We start from the raw sequence: 22,532 nt of genomic DNA on the forward strand, positions 1-22,532 counted from the left end.
CAATTTCTAGCGTGGCTATATTTATATTGTGAATTGAGTTACAAAGTCACTTTTATTGCATCACTCACTGAGCCACCCACTCTGCATTATTCGTCGTTTCACTTGCGCCGTTCACGCTGTTCACCCTGTCACTTGTGTTGACACTGACCACGTGTACATATTTGAGCATCAAGTCTATTTCAGGTTGTCTTATGAATTTTTTCACGCTGTGCTGCCCAAATTGTACAAATATGACCATGCTTCCCTGAACATTTTTGAAATACAAGATTAATTTCTATCAATTTGATATCTGATTGATTGTCTCCTTTTTCCGTGTTCATGTAATGCTTCGTGCATACAAAAGTAATTGTCTAATGAATATTAGATGTTGGGATATTGTATTTTTCTACACCTTTGAACCCTAATCCCGACTAGGTTTATGGGTCATACTCCTGTACCTCTTATGTGATTGAAATGGGCCTGAAACAGCTGGCTCCCACCTGGGCATACAATCACACTGGCACTGTTATCTTCAAACATGAACCCGGTCCTGATACAACTGAATTTCATGGCACGCCTGCATGATTGTGATTGAAACAGGCATGAAAACAGCTGACTCTCATAAGAGGTCGCACCTGCCTGGGGTTATAATCGCACAAGCACGTGCATTTTTAAACACAGGCTCTGTCTTGACACAGCTGAAGTTCATCATTTGAAATGGTTAACATTAGTGGCAACTTTGTAATAATTACAGGAAGATACTACAGGTACGCAGTCGGGTGTCTCCAGTACAAGTTAGAACACACATAGGTATTCTGTGAGGCTATGGAAGTAAGAACACAAAGGAAGAACAAACGACCACTGTCAGCCATGTTACATGAAGAACTAATTTACAACAGTGTCACTAATGAATCACTGGTGGGACCCTATCAGGGTATTTAAGGTTAACATATGGTGTTTTCTACAATCCAAGGGAGGACCAGCCAGTACAAATAGGTGCACGGCAAGACGAGTGAGTGGGCAGTGGTGGAAAGTAATACTTTCAGCAGTGAGTTTATATTTCAGATGAGTATGGGTGGCTATCCTTTACTCTCCCATACAAAGTGTGACTGAGGCCTTTCTACATGAGGCCCAGGTGACCCTCTGTTAGGGTAAGAGTGTATGAGCCAGATCTCACAGCGTGACACTACACAATTTTGTATTGATGTGGTACACAAGTGCAGTGTCATGCTTACACTGCATGCAATCTTTCCTTAAAAATGAAATTGAAGGACTTAAGGTCCAGCTTTATCAGTCAATAGATACATTTGTAACAGGCATTTCTTATTACTGTTTTCCAGGTAACCAAGTGACCTATGAACTTTGGGTGGCGACAAGCGTTAGACCCCCAGTACATAGTATATATGAAGGGTATACGCTTAAAGAGAACCCAACATCCATCCTGATGAATGCCAGTGCTTCAGCTGAGCGACTGGGCAGAAACCTGTTGGCATCATAGTGGGGTTTGTGTACTAATTCCTGGATACTTCACACCTAATTTTTAATATCAGATGGTACCCTACATAATAAAAGCCAGACTGTATTATCACATTCGTTTTTAATCTATTTCATGGATCCTAGGCAAGAAACAAGTGCCTCCCTGACATCAGAGTGTAGGGTAGCTGTCCATCAAACTGTAGTTATTGGGGTGCAAAGGGATAGTCTATGATGACTCATGACACCTGTAGGTATGTGAGAACATCCCATCACATTTATTTGTGTGTTTAGGAATGGGCTGACAATCATGCAATAACAAAATGGTGTAGAGCGGTAAAATAATATGAATTCACTTGGGTGGCTTTTCTGTGTGAGATAGTCGTTGAATAGTAAACATAGACTCATTAATTTAAAATTCTTTCAAATACTTTTTTACACACCATACAGATTTCATAAACACAGTTGATCTGAAACAGCAAAATGCCAGAGGTGTCACACTGATGAGGCTCATTTTTTGCACCTGATATAGTAACTTTCTACTGGGTTGGGTTGAGACATTTAGGACAATGGGGCAGACCAGTTAAATCCCTCCCCCATGATGGCAATGTTGGGTGCGATATATAAAAGCCCAACTATGACAAGGAGGTATAATGCCCTAGAGTTACTTTTGGCTGAAATAGATGTGTATATTTTTTATAGTGAGTAGTGCAACTACTTTAATCATCAGCTACTAATCACTAATCATCGTGCAGGACTGTATGCAGCGATAAAGTGCAGAGACCCAAGAGAAATAATGGAATACATTGCAAACTGTTGACTGCACGTCTTGCAAATCCAATAGATTTGGAAACAAGAATTGGGGAATGACTGTAAAATGTAAAGTGCAAAATCGATCCTCTTAGATTTATGGATAAAAAACGAATTGCAAAACATTGGGGCAGAGGCCACCCCTACTTTAAAGAACTGAATCACAGATCTGATTTACGGCAATGATAAGGTGGATGTATTCACAGCTATCCTACCCAGTGGGACTCGCCTTAAGGGCTATAGTTTCCCTAGCCAGCCTATCTCGCTGTGTAAAAGGCAAACCTGAAGTTAGATTTCTATCTCGCTGTAAATTTTGGGGCATTTGATGTAACAGAAGAGGCAGATAGTGTCCAAAGTGTGTAAAATTTAAATAAATGTTAAAAAAAGAAAACACTGAAGACAATTCAGTTAACTCTCTTATTTAGTTAATATTTTATATTACGTTGTTACCTGGTAGTCACTAGAGAGTGCTGAATACACGACACTAGAAGTCTGAGCAAATTGGATGCAAGAAAAGCTCCCAATATGTGTCTTCTTTATCTTAGTCAAAATCTAGTATGAATAACTCAATTTTCAGCGGTTTACTGAACTGTATATGGTTAGGAGAAACACACAGTTTAAAATTCAGATCATGCACAGGGCTGTGTTAGTACACTTCGGGGAACCTGCCACAATGTGTTTAGGTGTTTGAGCTTATATTAGATGGTACTGCTACTGGTTACCATGGCAGTGATGACCTTTGCTATTTGAGTAGTAAGAAGGCAAATACCAGTGTTTGCCTAGAAATGGTAGGCAGTGTCAGAAAGATGAATGGCAATGACAATAATTTACAGTGACAAATGTAAATGAAAATACATTTATTAAGTAAAGACGTCAATTGTAAAAGTAGGGTCTTAATGAGTGTTTTAAACTAAAGCAAAACCAATAATGGACTATCAGGGTTTTCCTAGGTGATAAAAGCTGTACAATGACTGTTGTGTTCGCTTGAAGAGAAGGGTATGGAAGATGTGTGGGTCAGTTATATCACTGAAAGTCAAAAAGTATCATTCACTTTTGGTACATTAATTTACCAACACTTCTCATGTACTCACATACATCCAACCATATATCACAGGCACAAAAATAGACCGGTTATTGAAACAATTGTAAATTGAACTTAATAAAAAGTACTTTATCTCCGATGTCTAGTAAAAAATAACTAAAAGCAATTACGAACACACCACCATGTCCGTGATTGCTTTTAAATAAAGCAATCATTTCTTTTTTTAAATGCCTCCCGTTTTCTTTGGGACCACTATCTGCTCTGAAAAAATGTTTTTGCCACCATTCCCAAAGGGGAAGCTTCCAATTTCCAAATGGGATACCACCTACTTGAAGTAGGTGGTAATATGCAAATGCGTTGTGTCCGCATTTCCGTTGCAAAACATTCTTACATACTGCTGCAATTCGGCATTAGGAAAGGACACCCTAAACACACCCCTTTCTAACACCGGATCGGTATAAATTCACAATTCTAAACTGCGATTTGGTAAGATGTTACCGTATCGTAAATTGGAATTCACACATACCAAAATGCATTTTACCCATCGCAATTGGCCCGATTCCACAACTGGTATAATGCATGATACATATGGCCTTATATCAATACACCAGGCATGGTAATTTCATTTTACAATCGGTTTGGTGATAAGAATAACATAAAACAAGGGAATTTTATTGTGATATCATTTATTGTGTACTTTTATAGCCTGGCCTTCACATTCAAGGTAACTCAATAATGATCTCTTACTCTCCTGAAAGAACCAACTCTGGGGCTTGAGGCTCCCCAGTCGCTGTATCTCCTGTATTCGCCGGGTCTCAGGTAGTACTGACGTCCTCTGTAGTTGGGTTCTTCATAGAAGACCCAATGTCCATCCTGCACATTACAGGAGTGGATGTCATGGTAATTGAATTGTTCATAAACATGTGGACAGTCTTCACTAAACTCCATCATCTGACCTCCAAAGTTCTCTCGTTCATAAACCCTTAGCCTGTAGGATCCATGGTGCTGGATAAGAAACAAGAAGAGAAAACGATTTAGGTATAACAATTTCTGAAGCATCCATAAGGTACAGAATAGAACCTAGATCCACATTTCCAGTACAGTTGGAAAATTCTCATCACAATCAGGATATACTGTGCTTTGTAAAAACAAAACGTACGTCTTAATCAGAAAAATAAGCAAAATATAAATCATTTGTGTGCTAAAAAACCTTTTGTGAAGAAGTATATCACAAAATAGCAGCATTATGATGTTTTAGTAAACTAATATATAACTAAAAGCTTAAAGTAAAAGTAATGGAAAGTATTCAGAAAATTTAAGGCTGGTGGCTCACATTTTCCATTGGCCTTTTCTCATACCTCTGGACTACCATTTTGCTCATACTATGGTTATAAAAAAAGAAGGATGAGATAAGATATATATTCTAGATTTCCTGAATCTCATACAGAATCCACATAGCCCTCTTGGTCAGAACACAGATCTTATGTAAGCAGAAAACACATGTGCATTCAGTATAGGAAAACTAATTCTTGAATTCTTCTTCAATAGTTCTGCCCCGCATTCAACCTTGCAGGGACCTTTTTGGCAAGCAAATCCAGTTCTAGGGACAAGAAACCTACCTTACAAGTTGGCATTACATCACATTTGATCACTGCCATGCTTTTCTCGTGCAGCTCCTTACAATTTGAATGATGGAGTGCAGCAAACTGGCATCAATGGAGCTTTGTTGCATTGCCTTATCCTTTCCCCAGTGACATTAGTTTAGACTGCCTCTCTTGTGAACTTTCAGACTAAGCACCCACTTTGCCATTCAAGATTTACATCCAGATCCGGGTACCTGACGTAGCTTCAAAGTACTACTACATAAACCACTTACTTGAGGGTGTCAAGCAGCATCACCGGATGGAGTCACTGTAACCCATCTAATCCCAAAGCAACTGAAGGTCTGGCTAAAGGCAGCTGCACAGGTGCTAGTTCCGCAAGGTAATAGTGGTCTGCACTCACCCTCTAATGGTGAAACTACTCCGAAACCATAAATACATTAAAACAAAAAAAAACACACAAAAGGGAGTGCCACAAGAATCAAACTATTGTATTGTAGAGTTTGTTCTATTTGTTTCTTCTCTCTTCCTTTCATGAAATACACATAGTTCAATGGTGTCAATATCAATGTACTCTTCTCCAATATGAAGTCTCGAAACAATTCTCTTTATTACTCTTCAGTCATCAAAGAACCAGACCGGACTTTGCCAAGCAAGATTTACCTGTAGATCAGAGTGCCTGACGTAGGTTTAAAGTATAACTAAATAAACGACTTACTTGAGGGGACAATCGGCATGACCGGATGGAATCATTGTAACCCATCCACTGCTGGAAGTCAGGGTACTCGCCCCTCCTCAGGTAGTACTGATGTCCTCTAAAATTGGGGTGTTCATAGAGTATCCAGTTGCCACTTTCCACCCGGATGGAGTTGCAGCGACTAAAGAAAGGAGTGAGATCAGGACACTCAGAGCTGCACTCGTGGGAGCGGCCTTGGAAATTCCTGTCCTCGTAGAAGATGATCTGTTGTGGACAAAAATAAGACAATTTAATAATGCAGAATAAGGAGGACATAGTGTAATAGAACAGATGGTTTTGGTGATACATTTAAAATGTATTACTTATTTCAGTTCAACTCCATTCTGAGAATTTCTTAAACTAGTAAAAGTTCCCTTTCAAGTAATTTTCAATTTTCAATTCTCATTAGGAGTAGGTCTTTGTGAAGTGTTTTTTCATAGTGCATACAGTATGGTGCCACACAGTCCTGGCAATAGTGGGTCATGTTCTTGCATCCAATATCTCCAACAGTACATTAATTGCAGGGAAAAGCAGACTGAATGACATTATTGCCTTACAGTAATTTTAGCACGAGTTCCGGAGAGTTCCAGACAGAGCCTGCTTAAGAAAAAGGCCAGAGAAGGGCATCCATCAAAAAAGCAGAAGTTCAGTCAGTCATCTTCTATGATCTCACCTCATTTACGGCCTTATTCCGAGTTTGGCAATCTTCAGCTGGGACTGCCGCAGTTCCAGGAAGATTGGCAAACCTGTGGAACACCAGCCCGCCAGATTTCAAGTTGAATTCAGGACAGGGAGGCGGCCAGTGCATCACCGGTCTCACAGCGGCTGTCTACCACAGCCATGAGAGAGCCTGTTGCAATACATGCACTGTGCAGCATGCACCATGTTGTGCAAGCCACACAGTGCATGCACGAAAGTGCATTTGTAGGGGGGCACAAAAGGTCCCCCGCACTCAAACCTATGGGCAGATTTGCCTTGGCCCCTGTTGGGGGCCCCCTCCTTGCCTTTTCGCAAGCTTTTCCATGGCGGTATCACTGCCATGAAAAGTTGTGCGAAAGGGAAACTCATAATATGGACATTGGTGCATGGGATTGGCAACCCCTCAATTCCTCCACACTTTGCACACCGCCTGCATCGCAGGATCCAGTGTCTTGGCAGTGCTAGCTGTGTTGTAGCAGGCTGGTTGCAATCCATCAACCGCACTCGGAATACAGCGGTCGGAGCATGTTGGTAGGGCCGCCACTGTAAGTACGGCAGTCCCAGGACCGCTGTACTCGTAATAAACCCGTTAGACTGTGGTGGAAGATAAAGATGTCAAAATAGGAGCTGCTGATGGTAATATAAGAGATAATAGGTCCACTGTACTGGAATGTCAAGGGGGACCATCTTTCACTTTGGTTTGTGTGTAAATAAAAGCTTCTGGCCATGTATGTGGGACCCAAGATACGATAGATTTTAACATCCGATTACACAGAGATTGTGTTTCATGAATGGTAATCCTATAGAGGCAAAATAAGTGCCAGGGCCCAAAGTTTTGCCCAGAAAACCCTTGGGTAGCACTTTCACGGTGCTGAAAACCAAGGGTGCATAGTCTTTATTTTACCTTAAGCCTGTTTAATCTATTAGATGACACTCCCTGCATCTTTAGCTGTTCACTCTTACTAGCTCTTTATCATCACTCTTTTCTCCCTCTGTCATAATTTTCGGTCTTTCTCTTCCTCTTCTTTTACCTCTTTTGTGTTTTTCTTTCTTACTTGGATCAAAGCCTGTTGAAGAAACATTTGAGTGGTCCCCAAAATGAGTGATGGTGGGTCCCACCTAAAACCAGTGGTGCAAATTAAGCACCGTGGACTAGTCACGATTTTTTTTCATTATTTTTCAGTAAAATAGTAATGTTCAGTCTGATTATGTCCCAACTTTTACTCCAGTAGACTTCAATTACGCAGGAACTTGTAGCTTGTATCAGTGCGCCTGTCCCCCTGGGAGTCCCGTGGCCCAAACTAGCTTCGCATAGACACGTTATTTATCCGGAGATTGTGCCTTAATGATGCAGTGGCCCTGGGGCCTGATGTTGCTCTCTCTAGACTGTACTTCAGTGGCTCCAGTTTAAGGGAGCAGGGGCTGCGCCCCCAGTCCTTTTATGGCTTGCTAATATAAAAGCATATTTAAATATACAACATTTAAATGAAGGTCCGAAAGGAAGGAAAAGTAGGAATTGTTTGGCCTTTTTAGTAGGCCTTCTGCATCTGAGAGAGCTTGTGTCTGATTGAGCGTTGCTAGGGTTTAACCCAGCCTTTGACCTTTCTCACAGCCTTGAGACGTCACCTTCCCCTAGAGCCCCAATTAAAAACAACCTCGGCCATTTTGCTTCAAGGTCGGGGCTTTATATGTCTACATGTCACTCAGCAGTGGTTACCCCACCTTTTACTATCAACCCATAGGTTGAGGAATGTCCAGCAAGCTTCACTCACGACACCCACCCTGTGATGGGAAAAGGATGGACTTAGGAATCATGCGGATGACGTCACAGAGAAACACCTTTATGTAGTGTATGTAAAGTCAGAAAAGGAGCCCATTCGTAATCCGTATGAGCACGCACAGGAATCCACGATCTCATCATGCTGTGATGACGTGACATTTTCCAGCAACATGACCAGGTCAGCAGCTGCCTCAAAATTCACAGCACGAGTAACTTGGGAGCAGAAAGTAAACATCTGTTCACCCTCCTGTCTCTGATTTCCTTTTCTAACTGCTTTCTCTCCTCTGCAGCACCAATAAGGCCAGGCCTCAACTCTTTACTGTCATGCCTGCATATTCTTGTTCTAGCTCCCTTGCACATCCATCTAGATGGAATCTGCAGGGATAATAAAACAAGCACTAGCAAAGCCACTACTGTAGCTGGTTACTCAATCAGTGATGTTTGGCGTGTTTTTGTAAATGGGTGAGTTATTGAATGTCGGGGTTGACTGAGTGGGTATGTAAATGTGATGACTGGTTTTATGAATTAAGCTAATGATAGTGGGAAGCTAGACGAGGATGAGTGAATGTGAGTAGGTAGGTGGTTGATGTAAGGTAGAAGGAAATGAATGATTTGTTGAATGTGTTTAGGTTAGTAAATTATCTTAAGTAAGTAACTGAATAGATGACTGTGGACATGATAGGTAGACAAATGTTCATTAGAAAAACATAAATGGACTGAAATGCAACCTGCTGCCCTTCAACAATATAATTTAATAAATGAAAGTAAAACAGTGGTGTGTGAGCCATTGTGAATTAGATAAATGGGTGGTAGGGTAGGTGAGAATGCATGATTGAGTGTGTGAATGAGTTTCAGTGAGCTGGTGAATGGCAGAATGGGTGAATGTGTGAATGGGAGTGTATGGTTCAGTGGGGGAATGAGAGTGTATGGGGGGAGGGCTGAATGAGAGTTAATAACAATTGTGCTAAGAATGAACTGGTAACCCTGGTGAAGGTTTGAAGGAAATCTTGTCAGTCACAGGCCTCTTAGCTCTTACTGGGTCGGAAGGCAAATTGCACTGATACATCCACTAAACTGTCTCACAAGGCTTATGATCTGTATTTGACCCCATGGTTAGAACTCTAGCTCCCCACTCAGCCTTTCATACACAGAATAAGTAAAGCAGTATTGCAGTGTGCTGCCTTTTTAGGTTTCGCTGGGGGACGGAGCCGTTAGGCTCCTCCTCCAGAGAAATCTATTGAGTACAGTAAGCACTCTGGAACACGCCCCCCCGTCCCATTGGCTAGCTCCATAAATGGAGCCTAGCCATTGGACGAGGGCCTGTCCGTCAATGCCGGACCAGACACGGGGGCGTTCCCGAGATTCTTTGGCTTTTGCCGACGTCACGCGACGCCGGGAACGCCCCCGAGTCTCCTCCGGCCGGGCCGTGCTTGCTGCTGTCCTGCCTTGTGTCCGGCCGGGCCGTGCTTGCTGCTGTCCTGCCTTGTGTCCCTCCTCCCGCCGTCCCCACGTTTCCCGCCTCCCTCCCGACGTCCGTGTCCTTTCCCGCCCCCCTCGTCCTCTCCCGCCCGCCCCCCTCATCCTCTCCCGCCCCCCCCCGTGTCCTCACAAATTGTGGTATCCCGTCCCGCCCGGGGGTCAACCGGCAGCTGCTCGGCACCTTGGCCGAGGCACGAAGGGGCTGCGACCGCATTGGTGGCTTTTCGGAGGCTCGTCGGCAGAGGCGCGCTCTGATTGGCCGCTGCAGTGGGCCTGTCCCCGTGAGCTGCGCCGCCGTTGGTTGGAGCCTCGCCGCGTCATCAGGATCTGCCCCGGGAGCCGCGCTGTGAGTGGCTGACTCCGGGGGAACCCTCGACGTCAGCGGAGGCCAGTGGGAGCTGCGACGGGGGCCGTGCCTGCGAGGGTGAGTCTTCGGCCCAGAAGCTGGGGGAGATCGCCTTCCACCCCGCACCCAGTATTGACACCGGCTGAAGAGAGGAAGTGCTGGGGGGCTGTGCGCTCGCTCGCCAAAGCGTCACGGACGTGCGCCTCGCCTCCCGAGTGCCCCGCATTGCGCGTGGGACCCGGGGATAACAGCCCAATACCCGATCTCCCTGATTTGAGGGGAGAAACCAGCTGAGGCAGGAGCGCTGCTTCTACAAATGCAGAACAAAGATTAGGAAGCACGTTTTGAGTGCTAAGATCCTACCAATTTACTACGTTCTATATTTTTTAAAGACTTGAGACAATTGATGACATAAGAACTTCCTGAATATGCAGTTTCAGTTTGGGGTTTCTACTTCAAACTGTACTTGGATTTAAAAGGAACCTGTCTTGTATTGATTAATACATCATATGATTTTAAACCTTCACCGTTTTGTGCAACAGGCAATACACTATTACCTTGCTTCATCAAAGAAACCTATAATGATTTTGTATGAGTTACGCAATGCATATAGCTATGAGGATCACCTTGCTACTAGTTGACAAGCTGTGTGTTTACAACAATAGCAGGATTATATATATATCTATTTTTTTTTTTGCAAAAATACGCCGCACTCAGAAATCCTTCACTTCAGGTATTTAATTAAGTAAACAGAGCCAGTCTGTCACACCGACCTGTTTCGGCCACGCAGGGCATTTCTCACTGTTGGAGGACACTACTTTATAGCCTGATAACATTTCTTGCTAATAAAGAGATCAAAGAGGGGTTCTCAATACCAATCATTAAGAAAACAACTGAGATGCTAAAACTTACAAGAGCAGGTGGCACAGATAACTTATCAGCAGTAATAATAAAAACAGCTATTCCCCTTGGAACAACTTGCTCCACCTGCTTTTTCAAACAAATTCTCCTGAAAAGAGCTTCCTAGATTGCTGGAAGGGGCAGTCCCTCGAATCTGGGGTACACCTCCTCCACCTCTGGCCAAGTTCGACCCCCCGCCCCAGGTATGGAGCTCTCCCTTCATTGTTTACCTCCTCTCTTTCATCACTTCTCCCTTACCCTCCCTCTATTTCATGCTAGAGGCTTCATGCGAGCCTCAGCTGGTGAAACTCTGCTTCTGTGCCACCCCTGACCTCTGCGTGGGGCTCTTTGCATGTGTGTGGGGCTCTTTGCGTGTGTGTGGGGCTCTTTGCGTGTGTGTGGGGCTCTTTGCGTGTGTGTGGGGCTCTTTGCGTGTGTGTGGGGCTCTTTGCGTGTGTGTGGGGCTCTTTGCGTGTGTGTGTGGGGGGGGGGCTCTTGCGTGTGTGTGGGGGCTCTTGCGTATGTGTGTGGGGGGCTCTTGCGTGTGTGTGTTTGTGTGGGGGGCTCTTGCGTGTGTGTGTTTGTGTGGGGGGCTCTTGCGTGTGTGTGTGGGGGGCTCTGGTGTGTGAGGGGGGCTCTTGTGTGGTGTGTGTGGGGGGCTCTTGTGTGTGTGTGTGGGGGGGGCTCTTGTGTGGGTGTGTGTGTGCAAATGCAATACGTCTTGCATTTGCGACAGAGTAAGCTATTGGCATTGTAAATGAGAATGCCATTTATTTATCTGTTTTCAAAACCAACACATAAATAAAAAGTTTGTCATTTACAATGCCAATAGCTCAAACTTTTCCGAAGGCGAAACCGTTGCATTGTAAATGCTTGTTATTGTCTGTCTCCATTTAAAAGAACCAGACCAACTGATGGAGATTACATTTTTGGAAAATAAAATACGAATTTCACAAAATGAAAATGCCACCTGGAAACATCAGCTACTTGAACACATTTGTGTAACCCCTTTACATCAAAAATATTTTTGCTTGTGATTCTATTGCTTGTATCGGAGATTTCGTCCTTGTGTGTTAAATTGTATGTTTTTTTCTGTAAAACCTATTTTTGTAGCATTTTACCATCCTATGTGTTTTTAAAACACTTACACAGCCACGTGAGGTTGGTGTTATCTATAAAAAAAAGATCTGTTTTGAGAGGCAGAAATGAAAAGGAAGATAAAAAAACACGAGACTGATTGCATTTTAGAAACGTACACATCTATATAATGCGCTGCTGAAGTTTGGATCTACTCGCCTTGATGGTGGTGTGTCATTACTAAAACCATTCTGTACTGTGAACTAAAATAACGTGACGCCAAAGAGGGATAGGAGTCTAAGCTTACATATGTATACAGTATAACCACACTTACAAACATTGCCCCTAATCCATGGTTTGTTAAACTGGAATACCCAAGATAAAGTTTTAAAAACTTGCAACTATATTTTTCACATCTATTTAATGAATGGGATTTGCGAGGGTGTATACCCTGGGCAATGAATCCAAATTGTTATACATTTACATCCATGGCCTTCCTTTACTTACCTTGCCCATGTTGGCTGCTGGATGGTTGTGAGACCTCGGTGCTGTGGGTGGGCGCACAGCAGCCCTTATATACATCTTCACCTGCTACTATCTGCATGAGAACAATGCAATGCAGCTTTTTCTGTCCAGTGAGACAAAACACGCATTGTACCACTTTCACTGCCAGCACATTGGAGATAATGGCGTTGTTCGTTTTTGCTGAGCAGATTTTTGCGTGGGGACACTAACAAAATACACCATTGTTCTATCATTTGTTAAAAGCAGTATATTGTGCTTCAGAAAACGTTCAACAAAGAAAATCTTTCTGGATATGTATCTATACCTTTTCCTGCTCTGGATTGACAGTACAGATGCCCCCAGACAATTTTGTGAACATCACTAGAGAGGTGCTTTCTGTTTTTGCTTCCACAAAAAAAGTGCTTGCCCACCGCACAACTGTGATAATTTTGTTTATTTATTCAGCTGTCGGAGCTTAAACTTTCGGGGGCAAACATATACAATTGTAATGCTGTAAAAGTGTCTTAGATAAAAAGATCATTTATGGTGTTTGTATTTCTCTTGAAGCAGCACAGATGGGAAGACAGCCCTGCGGAATGTATTGCATTCCTAGCACCGTTCCCTTCCAATATTCACATTAGACTTCAGAGGGCAGGCTTGTGTTTCAGAGGAGTGGTGGCTCCTCCCCTAAGGCGGAGGAGCGTTGTCCCACTGCTTGAAATACAAGATGAATACAAAAATGTTTTTATAATAACGTTCGTTATTATCATTTTGTTTTCGGTACTCAGCTTGCAGCTGAAGCCAGGGGGATGGGGCTGGGCTCCACACGTCACAGGGGAAGGAGTGGTGGAAGCACCTAAAGTGCGCAAGATGGTTTGGCTGCCGTATCGGGCCCCCCAAAGCATCATGCGCACTCTGCATGTTCGGCACTCAGTCTGCCTCACAACCTGCGTCGCGAACATGCACAGCCTGCCAGCCTCTGTCTGAGCACCGAACCACGGCGCTCAGACCAATCACAATGCTGCTAAGGCAGCGTTGTGATTGGACAGGGGATTCTGGGAGGCTGTGTTCTTCCTGCGGAAGGAGGCAGAGGCCGGCAGTCAGCGGTATAAGTAAGTGCTTTTTTTTATTGATTTCCCATCTCCTCCTCCACACACCTGCCCTACCACCCCTGTTCGGAAGCAGCCACGACTGTTTGAGAGCAGTATGGGATGCCCAGGGTTACACTAATCTACGTGTATTTTTAGGTCTGACTGGACAGGGCAACTGTCAAATGAACATGTGTGATCAATAAAAAAAATAACTTACATACTAAGAGAGGGCCTTGGGATCTATCTACATGTTGGGGGCCCCTTAGTACAGTATTTCACTGGGTCAAAATAGTGTGATGTCATTATATTGCGCTTTTGGACTTGTGAAAAGTGTCAGAAATTGGGGTATTATTTGAGAGGGGTGAGTGCCCCACTCAAGTAATACACACAATTCTTGTAAAGGTGAACGACAAAAGGCACTAAATAAACCTGTCCTCTGATAGGTTGTTACAAAGGCAGTCAGGATTGGCTTAGAGTGCACCATAAATACTTTACACATTGCCTCTAACAGTAAAAACTGTGAAAACAGAACTAAAGAAAAATTCCAAACTAATTTAGAAAAATTGAGTACAAGGAAAGGGATAAAGGTCAGGGCACTAGAAACCTGCACCAGTTAGTCTAGTATATGGCAATTAGAACAAAGGCATGGTGTAATGAGCCGGGAATGTGACCTTCCTACGTCCCCACTAATTGGGAAAACCAAAGCAAAAACAACAGAATTGTCTCTGCACTCAAATATTATCATATGCTGTTATTCATCAGAATTTTGTATGCAAACGTTAGAGTAGCATACAATTGAATCAACAGTTGAATATAACTAGCATTCTTGTACTGCCTCCCAAATAAATCAAATGAGTCGTCTAATTGCTGGACGCATATTCTTCCTTTATTCTTTATTGCTTGTGTTCATGTTTCTTTTTTTAAAACCACAGCACCAAATTGATAGCCGACGCGGCATGTTTCGTCCCAACAGGACTTTTTCAATGCTAAAAAGGTGCATACAAAACAAACAATAATAAACTCACTGTACAAATTTTATCCAATCATTCAAATCATTTATAATACATTACAAGGGAGACAACTCGTATCCACATATTTTCTAACACAATGATTAAAAAAGGGAAAATAAACCAGACTGTTTGTTGTTGATCAAAATAAATCACTATTATTTAGTTTGAACAGTCAAACAAACTAAACAATACCGATTATATTGGCTAAAGACGGCTACATCTTTGTATATATGATAATATCGATGCCATCCTGGATAAGGTTTAACGATTGTTCACTGTTTAAAGATGGCGGTCTATTTCGCAATGTCAACACCATTGGTACAATTGTTCTTCATTGAATATGTAATTGTTGTCGGATGACTGATACTACATCCCGCTTGAATTCTTGTTTACATATTCACGTGATAGTCATATTTTCTTATAGAAACATTTCAGATGCAATACTTTTTTAAACTTCAAAGATTTACAGTTTATTATTATTCCTGTATCACATTACTTCAGACATACAATATTTGTGCTTCTTCAATGGAAAATACCAATGTATGCGGGATCATGATTACTGATTGGATACTATCATCATGTTTAATATGGCTTTTTGCTTACGTCTGTGTCACATTATAAATAGTTTATTTCGTAAACATTTTTTCAGATTCATCCTGCATCAGTACTTCTTCTGCCACAGTAAACTTGCCGTGAAGCCTCTGTGTGAGATACCTAGATATATAAAAGGTATGCTGGACTAAATACTACTTTATATATATGGTAGAGATTTATTGTAAGCAGGTGCTTTTTTAAATAAAATGAGAAAATATAATTATTAGTGAATGAAAATCTATGATCTATTCATAAGATAGTTAGAGACATTGTGTGTGACAAAACATGGTAAGGGAATTAACAATATGTTTGTCTCTATGCAGTTCTTGCTTTTGATATTAGATGCATGAATGCCTCTTTTTTGAAAATTGACAACACTATTTGATGGACTGTTCAAGCTAACTAATAGTGATTTATTTTTATCAACAACAATCAGTCAGGTTTATTCTCTCTTTTGAAATCATTGTGTTAGAAAATGTGTGGATTCGAGATGTCTCCCTAGTAATGTACTATAAATGATTTGAATGATTGGATACTAGGGGCTAATTAGGATCGCGGTTTTCCCGCATCCTCCGGGCCGGCGGAATCCACCGCTGGCCCGGAGGATGCAGGAAAACCGCTGCTGAGCCTCAAAAGACCCACCACCAAATTAGGATGGCGGTGGATCTTGAAATCTGTATGCAGCTTTTCCGCCGTGGTCGCCTTCAGAGTGCGGCAGAAAAGCTTTAACATGGCTGGCGGTGTCTATCAGACATCGCCAGCCATATTATGATGGTGTAAAATGTATGCTTTTCCGCGGTGGCTTTTCCGCCGTGGAAAAGCATACGGACCTTCAATTCGGGGGCCCGTTGCGGGCCCCCTGGGTGAAGGGGGAGGGGGATGCACATGGGGGGTACCTATGGTACCCCCCTGCATTTGCGTGAACAAAGCAGCAGGCACCGCGCGGTGCCTGCCGCTTTGTGCATGCAAATGCACAACTTACATTTTTAACATTGCGGCGGGTGCTGCTTCAAGCAGCACCCGCCGCAATGTTAAAGATACAGGATGTGACTGCCAGGGTGGCGGTCACATCCTAATTTGGACGGAGGGACCACCGCTGCCCCTGCGGACGGTCCCTCCTACTCCATGCTGGCGGACGAACTCAGGTCCGTCTGCCATCATAATCGGCCCCTTAGTCTGGTTCAATGTGTTTTGCAGTACATGCAAATATTGTGTTTTTAATTTGTAAAGTGAGTTTATTAATGTTTGTTTTGTATGCACCGTTTTAGCCTTGAAAAAGTCCTGTGGAGACGAAACGCGCCGCATTGGCTATCAATTTGGTGCTGTGGTTATAAAAAAAGAAACATGAACAAAAGAAAAAGGAATACGGAATAAAGGAAGAATATGTTTCCAGCAATTTGCAGACTAATTTGTATTCAATTGTTGATTCCTATGTGCTATTATAACTTTTCGATACACAATTCCAATGAATAACAACGTATGATAATAGTTGAGTGCAGAACCAATTCTGTTAGAAAAAAAGAGTGGATTTGAATAAATAAAATGACACAGAAACGAAATAAATCTATAAGGAAAACCAAAATTATGAACATTTTAAATTGTAGGTGGCAATAGCACCAAAAAGCACAAAGTGTTTCTCATGTTTATATAGTCGCTATGGGCCAGGTCAAAGTCACAAGTTCAGGCTGACTTCATGAGCGCGGGTCATATACATGGACCAGTTTCTTCCTGTGGCGTATTACACTAAATGCCCTGTGGCTTTGCGCACCCCTGTGGCACTTTGGTATTACAGCAGGGCTGCAGATGCTTGTGCGGCTTGTTCTGTAATACTGAAAACGCTGGCGCACATACAGTGCCAGCACTTTCTCAAGAGGACATTCCCTCATTTACATGGGGTATGCCCCATGCAAATGAGGAAATCCTGCTGCCTCTGCAACCATGCACTAATACAGACACAGACACAGGCTCAGAGGCAAAGAAGCTGCCAGGAGACACTGTGACAGTACTCCACCAAAAAGGTGGCGCACTGTCCGTGCGCCCTATGGAAGCAGACCTTAGCAGGGGGCAAAGGGGGTCCTATGGACCTCCCAGACACACAGACTGCTCCTGCCAGCAGCATTTCACTTTACTGCGCTGCCCCCTGGGGGCAGCACATTCTATGTAATTGGGCGTACTCTTTCTGTTTGCACCAGGCCCGCCTGTTTAATGGTGCGCCAGGGTGCAAACAAGGAAAGTGCGTAGTATAGCATAACAGGGCCCCTGGTGAATAATTTCTTATAGTTCAAGTCTATGTGACATACCTCAGTTGGAGCTTCACATTAGTGCAGGGCTGCGAGTAGATCAGTGTTGGTGCAGGAAACACGTTGTCCCTGGAGCTTTGCATATGCAGGAGATGCAGGCAGTCAGAGCTGGTGCAAAGAACAAGTCACCATCGGAACTTTGCATTGGCGGGAGATGCAGCGATTGCTGCGATGTGAGGCGCTTTCTCGTGGTTTTGAGAAACCCCAAATCTCTGGATTTTAACCTGTAGTTCAGTTTTAAAGTAGGAGAGGGGCACCTCTTGGGGATCATGACTCCCTCCAACTGAGGCCAGCAGCAGGGCTCAGGCAGGACCAGATGATGATGGTCAGCTGAGCAGATGTGCAGACGGCCTCAGAAAGATTGTATCTGTGTTACTCCAACAGAAGGTCAGCCAACTGAAATTCAGAATCACTTTTGGGGATCCTGGGTTCAAGACAAAAAGGTCTCATCTTACTCTTCAGACAGCAGGGCATTCCTTTGTCTGAAACCTCTGCAGGTCTGATGAGATAATCTGAGGGTGCCATTCTTATACCCAGTGCCAGCCTGTGGTGGGAAATGCACCCTTTGTCTAACCTGCATTCTTACCTAGGTTTGGGTAACCTGCACCCTTACAAAGGTTATCAGGTTGTCGGTGGGAGGGAGAAGAGCCTTAGAAGTCAGGAAGGAGGTGGGCCAAACCCTCGGGCTACCCTTTGAAGCTCAGGAGGGCTGAATACAAACCCACAGGAGAAGAAAACAATGCCCAACACCTAAGACCCTTTTGTCTCCACGTTTGGAAGAAATACAGAGCACAACACTGGAGTGCCATTCACAGTAATATGACTCTGGACGCTGGTAGAAGGCACATTTGGCTTAGGCAGAAAAAAGGCAAATTTTAAAAAGTGTCATTTTCAGAATAGTAACTTAAAATCTGACTTTACTATTAAAGAGGGTTTACCACTCAAATGTGTGGAAGAACTATTTCTATATCGTCTCTCAAGCCGAAGTTATAACTTATTACATTTAATAAGGAAACCCAGTGTTATTCTAAGGGAGAGGTAGCTTTGCTGCACTGACAAACACTTTTGGAGTTTTTCACTTTTAGGACACGTAAAACTGAAGTACATATCCTAATTTTATTTATTTATTTATTTATTTTTTTTTGGTGTTCCAACTGCTTTATTGTATAGTAAGTACAGTACACTGCTGCAGGCGCCTACAACCCGGAGGCCGGCAGCGTCGTGTGCAAAGCAATAAGAAAGTTATAATCGGAAGAACACAGCCTTGGAACCGGCATCCCGGAGGCCCGGTGGCGTAAAACAGTGTTATTCGAGGGGCGCCTGTCGGCTAGTGCAATGAAATAGGAAGAAATAAAATAAATAAATCAAGAAAGAAAAAAAAACCATGTAATGTAGGATTCACTGCAGTAGAACAGGGTTTTCATTTTAACAGTCCCCAACATTAAAAAATCTTTTGTTATTAGGTAAAGAAATAAACATGATCAGTAAGTTACATCAGTCTCGAATCTGTTACAGCACCAGTAATACATCTATAGTTTATACATTTCTCGCGGTTATCGCCACAGGAAAAACAGTTTAGTCTATGTCTTCCGAGCCGATCTGTGGGACATGGGGAGGCTCGCATATGTTTCCCCTAAATTCGTTCCAGCTTGACCAGATTTCTCCCCATTTGCGGGGGCAACCTCTCGCCATATATACAGTCTTTTCTTGCAGCATGCACCAATCCATGTCGCTTTGCCAGTCCCTCAGTTTCGGTGGATTTGGGGCTCCCCACAGTCTCGCAATCTTTCTCTTTGCCACCATCTGCCCAAGTGTCACCCAGATTTTCCCTTTTGAAGACAGGTCTGTGGGCTCCCAATTGTTCAGGAGACATCTCTTAGCCTCTAGTCGAATCTCTACTTCCCACACCTCCCGCATACATTGCACCACCCGTCTCCAGTATCTTTGCACTTTCGAACACTTCCACAGTATATGGAAGAAGGTGCCTGTCCCTCCACATCCCCTTCTACAAAGCCCTTCTCCTCCTCTCCCCATTGCTTTCAGCATGGTACATGAGATATACACTCTGTGAAGGAGTTTCAGCTGGATTAACCGTAATCGGACCGAGATCGCTACCTCCCTCGGTGAGGCGAGAGCATACGACCATTCTTCCTCATCTATCTCTAGCCCGTCAGCGACCCATTTTTCATTTAAGGGAAGGAGCGTGTCAGGGGGGTTGTTGATTGATTTTTTGTATGTGTGAGAGATGGCCTGTTCTGGGATGTGCCGTCTAATAATCTGTCTTCCAGTGGGGAGGCCTGAGGCAGGGTAGTATCTGGTGGATAGTTCGCCTGTAGGGAATGTCGCACTTGCAGGTACCTGAAGTGTTCGGTATGTGCTAGGTCGTATGTTTCTTGCAAGTGTTTGAACGTGTGGATTCCTTTTGGCCCCCAGAGGTCTCTGATTTGTGAGATCCCTATCAGGTCCCAGCTACGGAACCCCTTGGTGCGCCTCAGGGTGGCAAGTTTTTCGGAGGCCCATAGTGGAGTTGACATAGTGAGGACATCTGACCACCCTAGTTTCTTCTGAGCGATGTGCCATATCTGTACTGAGTGTTGAGTCGGTCCCGGGAGTTGGTGTTTACCCGGCTTGGAGTAGAGTGCAACCTCATAGTTCCCCCCAGGAAGTAGCCATCTGTCCATCCCGTACCCGGGGTCGTTCCCTTCACTATATGTCCCTTGGTTGATTGCTGATAGGTGGGCGGCCCAGTAATATTTGCGGATGTCAGGGAGGGCAATTCCACTGTCGTACCACCCCAGTGTGAGTTTGCTCAATGCGATTCTAGGCGCCCCTCCCCACAGGAGGTCCCGCTGCCCCGTTTCGACTGCTGCAAAATATGAGTTGGGTACTAGGTGAGGGTAGTTCTGCAACGCGTAGAGAAACCTCGGCAGCGCCACCATCTTAAAAAGGGCCCTCGGCCCAGCAATGACAATGGAAGTTTCTGCCAGGATTTAGCATCCCGTTGGAGCCGTCTTAGGGGTGGCAGTAGATTACGTTTGCACAGCAGAGACTTGTCTGTGGAGATGAAGACTCCTAGATATTGGAAGCTGTCTTTTGCCACTGTTAAAGGACAAGTGGCTGGGAGCCTCGGGGGGTCTCCGTGTAGCACGTAAAGGTGGGATTTGCTCCAATTTATCTGAATTCCGGAGTTTCGTCCGAAGCTCGTGAAGATGTCGGGCGCCGCCATGATAGATCTACGTGGTCTGGAGAGGTACAGAAGGATATCCTCGGCGTATAGGGAGATCTTGTCCTCCCATCCTTCCGTCCAGGCTATACCTTTAAGGTAAACATCCTGCCTTATCCAGGACGCGAGCGGTTCAAGGGAGAGCGCGAACAGGAGGGGAGAGAGAGGGCAGCCCTGTCTAGTCCCTCTCTCAAGGGTGAAGACTTCGGACGCCTTACCATTTACCACCACCTGGGCCAGCGGTTCGGTGTGAAGGAGACGCACCCATGATATAAAATTCGGTCCAAAGCCCAATTTACGCAGTACTGCGATCATGTAGGGCCACTCTAAGGTGTCAAATGCCATGGTGGCATCGAGGGAAACCACCACTGCATCCTCTTGCAGCCTATGTCGCTGCCCGAGTACCCCATTAAGGCGGCGAATGTTAAGTGCTGTGTTGCGACGGGGCATGAACCCTGATTGGTCCGGATGGACCAGGGTGGACAGGACCGGTTGAAGTTGATTTGCCAGTGTTTTAGCCAAAATGTTTGGCTCCGCGTTAAGCAGCGAGATCGGTCTATATGAGGAAAATGACTCTCTGGGTTTTCCCTCCTTAGGTATTGCCACTATCGTTGCTAGGCGCTGGTCCCGTGGCAAGAGTCCCATCTCTTTAATTTCCTCAAACATGAGTTTTAGGTGTTTGCTGAGGGCATCTGGCTGTAATTTGTAGAGCTCTATTGGGAGGCCGTTAGGTCCTAGGGCCTTGCCCTGGCGGAGGTCGACAAATGCACTTTGCAGCTCAGTGAATTCGAGCGGGCTCTCAAGGGCTTCTCGGTATTCCTCCGACAGGCAGGGCATTCGGATGTCTGCCAGGAGGGCTACTGAGTCCTCCTCTGGACGGTCAGACTCCCGGCTGTATACCTGTTTGTAGTGCTGTGCAAATTCGGCCACTATCTCCCGGGGTTCAGTTACCACGGTCCCCGAGGCCGTTAAGAGTTCTGGGACTACTCTATTGGCCTGTTGCTGTTTGTCGAGCCACGCTATTAGTTTTCCAGACTTGTCGCCTTGGTCATATATCCTTCTCATCTTATGTCTGGCTACTGTTTGAGCTTCCTGCGTAACTAGTTCCCTATATTCAGTCGTTTTGAGCCTCAGTCTATGTTGTACGTCAGTTGCCCTAGTTTCACGCGCCTCCCTCTCTAGCACTGCCAGGTCTGCTTCCACAGTGGTAACCTGTTTTTCTTAGTCTTTCCGCCTACCTGCGATGGTCGACAGCGCCTCCCCCCTGATCACGGTTTCAAAGGCCTCCCATAAGGTAACAGGGGAGTCCACCGACCCTACATTATTGTCAAAGTATTGAGTGATTGACTTAGTGAGTTTCCTCCTAGTCTCCTCATTCTTTAAGTGCCAAGCGCTGATTGGTGCGATGCAGCCCTCTCGTCGAGTCCCAAACGTTAAATGTGTGAAGACTGGCGAATGGTCAGATATGCCACGTGTTAGGTGTGTTGCTTCGTGTACCGTCATGTCGTGTTGTAGTAGAGTGAGGATGTAGTCAAGGCGAGAGAATGTGCGATGTGGCCCGGAGAAGAAGGTGAATTGAGTATCTGTCGGGTGCAGCAGCCCCCAGACGTCAGTGAGCCCGAAGGCTTCTAAGAAGTTTGCCAGCTATTTCTGCCCTTGTGGTATGTCTCTGGGAGGATGCCTGTCCAGGGTACCTGACACTACAGCATTATAGTCTCCTCCCATTACCAATTGACCATCAGGGAGGGAGAGTAGCATTGTGCCCAGGTCTGTGTAGGCGTGAGTTTGGAGGCCCGGTGGGATGTATACTGAGAGCAGGTTCAGGCGGTAACCTCACCATCTGCCGGATACCACTGCAAAGCGGCCCTGACTCAGTGTGATCTATGTG

At 44.5% G+C, this 22,532-nt stretch overlaps 1 protein-coding gene across 1 annotated transcript; it reads right to left on the reverse strand.

Annotated features, from left to right (window-relative positions):
* Positions 1-3,985: 3,985 nt before the first annotated feature.
* LOC147730554 (gamma-crystallin-3-like) lies at positions 3,986-12,468 on the reverse strand. The gene is made up of 3 exons (XM_086958593.1): positions 12,430-12,468; positions 5,624-5,866; positions 3,986-4,309 (listed from the first exon to the last, which is right to left on the reverse strand). Exons 1-3 carry the CDS (start codon positions 12,436-12,438, stop codon positions 4,034-4,036), a joined length of 528 nt encoding a protein of 175 aa, XP_086814719.1. The 5' UTR covers positions 12,439-12,468; the 3' UTR covers positions 3,986-4,033.
* Between the last annotated feature and the right edge of the window lie 10,064 nt (positions 12,469-22,532).

Source organism: Lissotriton vulgaris, chromosome 2_1 (genome assembly GCF_964263255.1).
Source record: "Lissotriton vulgaris chromosome 2_1, aLisVul1.2, whole genome shotgun sequence".
NCBI classification, from domain to species: domain Eukaryota; kingdom Metazoa; phylum Chordata; class Amphibia; order Caudata; family Salamandridae; genus Lissotriton; species Lissotriton vulgaris.

Excerpts from the sequence above, each read along its gene's own strand:
- LOC147730554 (XM_086958593.1), bottom strand. Across the intron at positions 4,310-5,623 it reads CATGCCGATTGTCCCCTCAA|CACCATGGATCCTACAGGCT; the intron begins GTAAGTCGTTTA and ends TTTCTTATCCAG.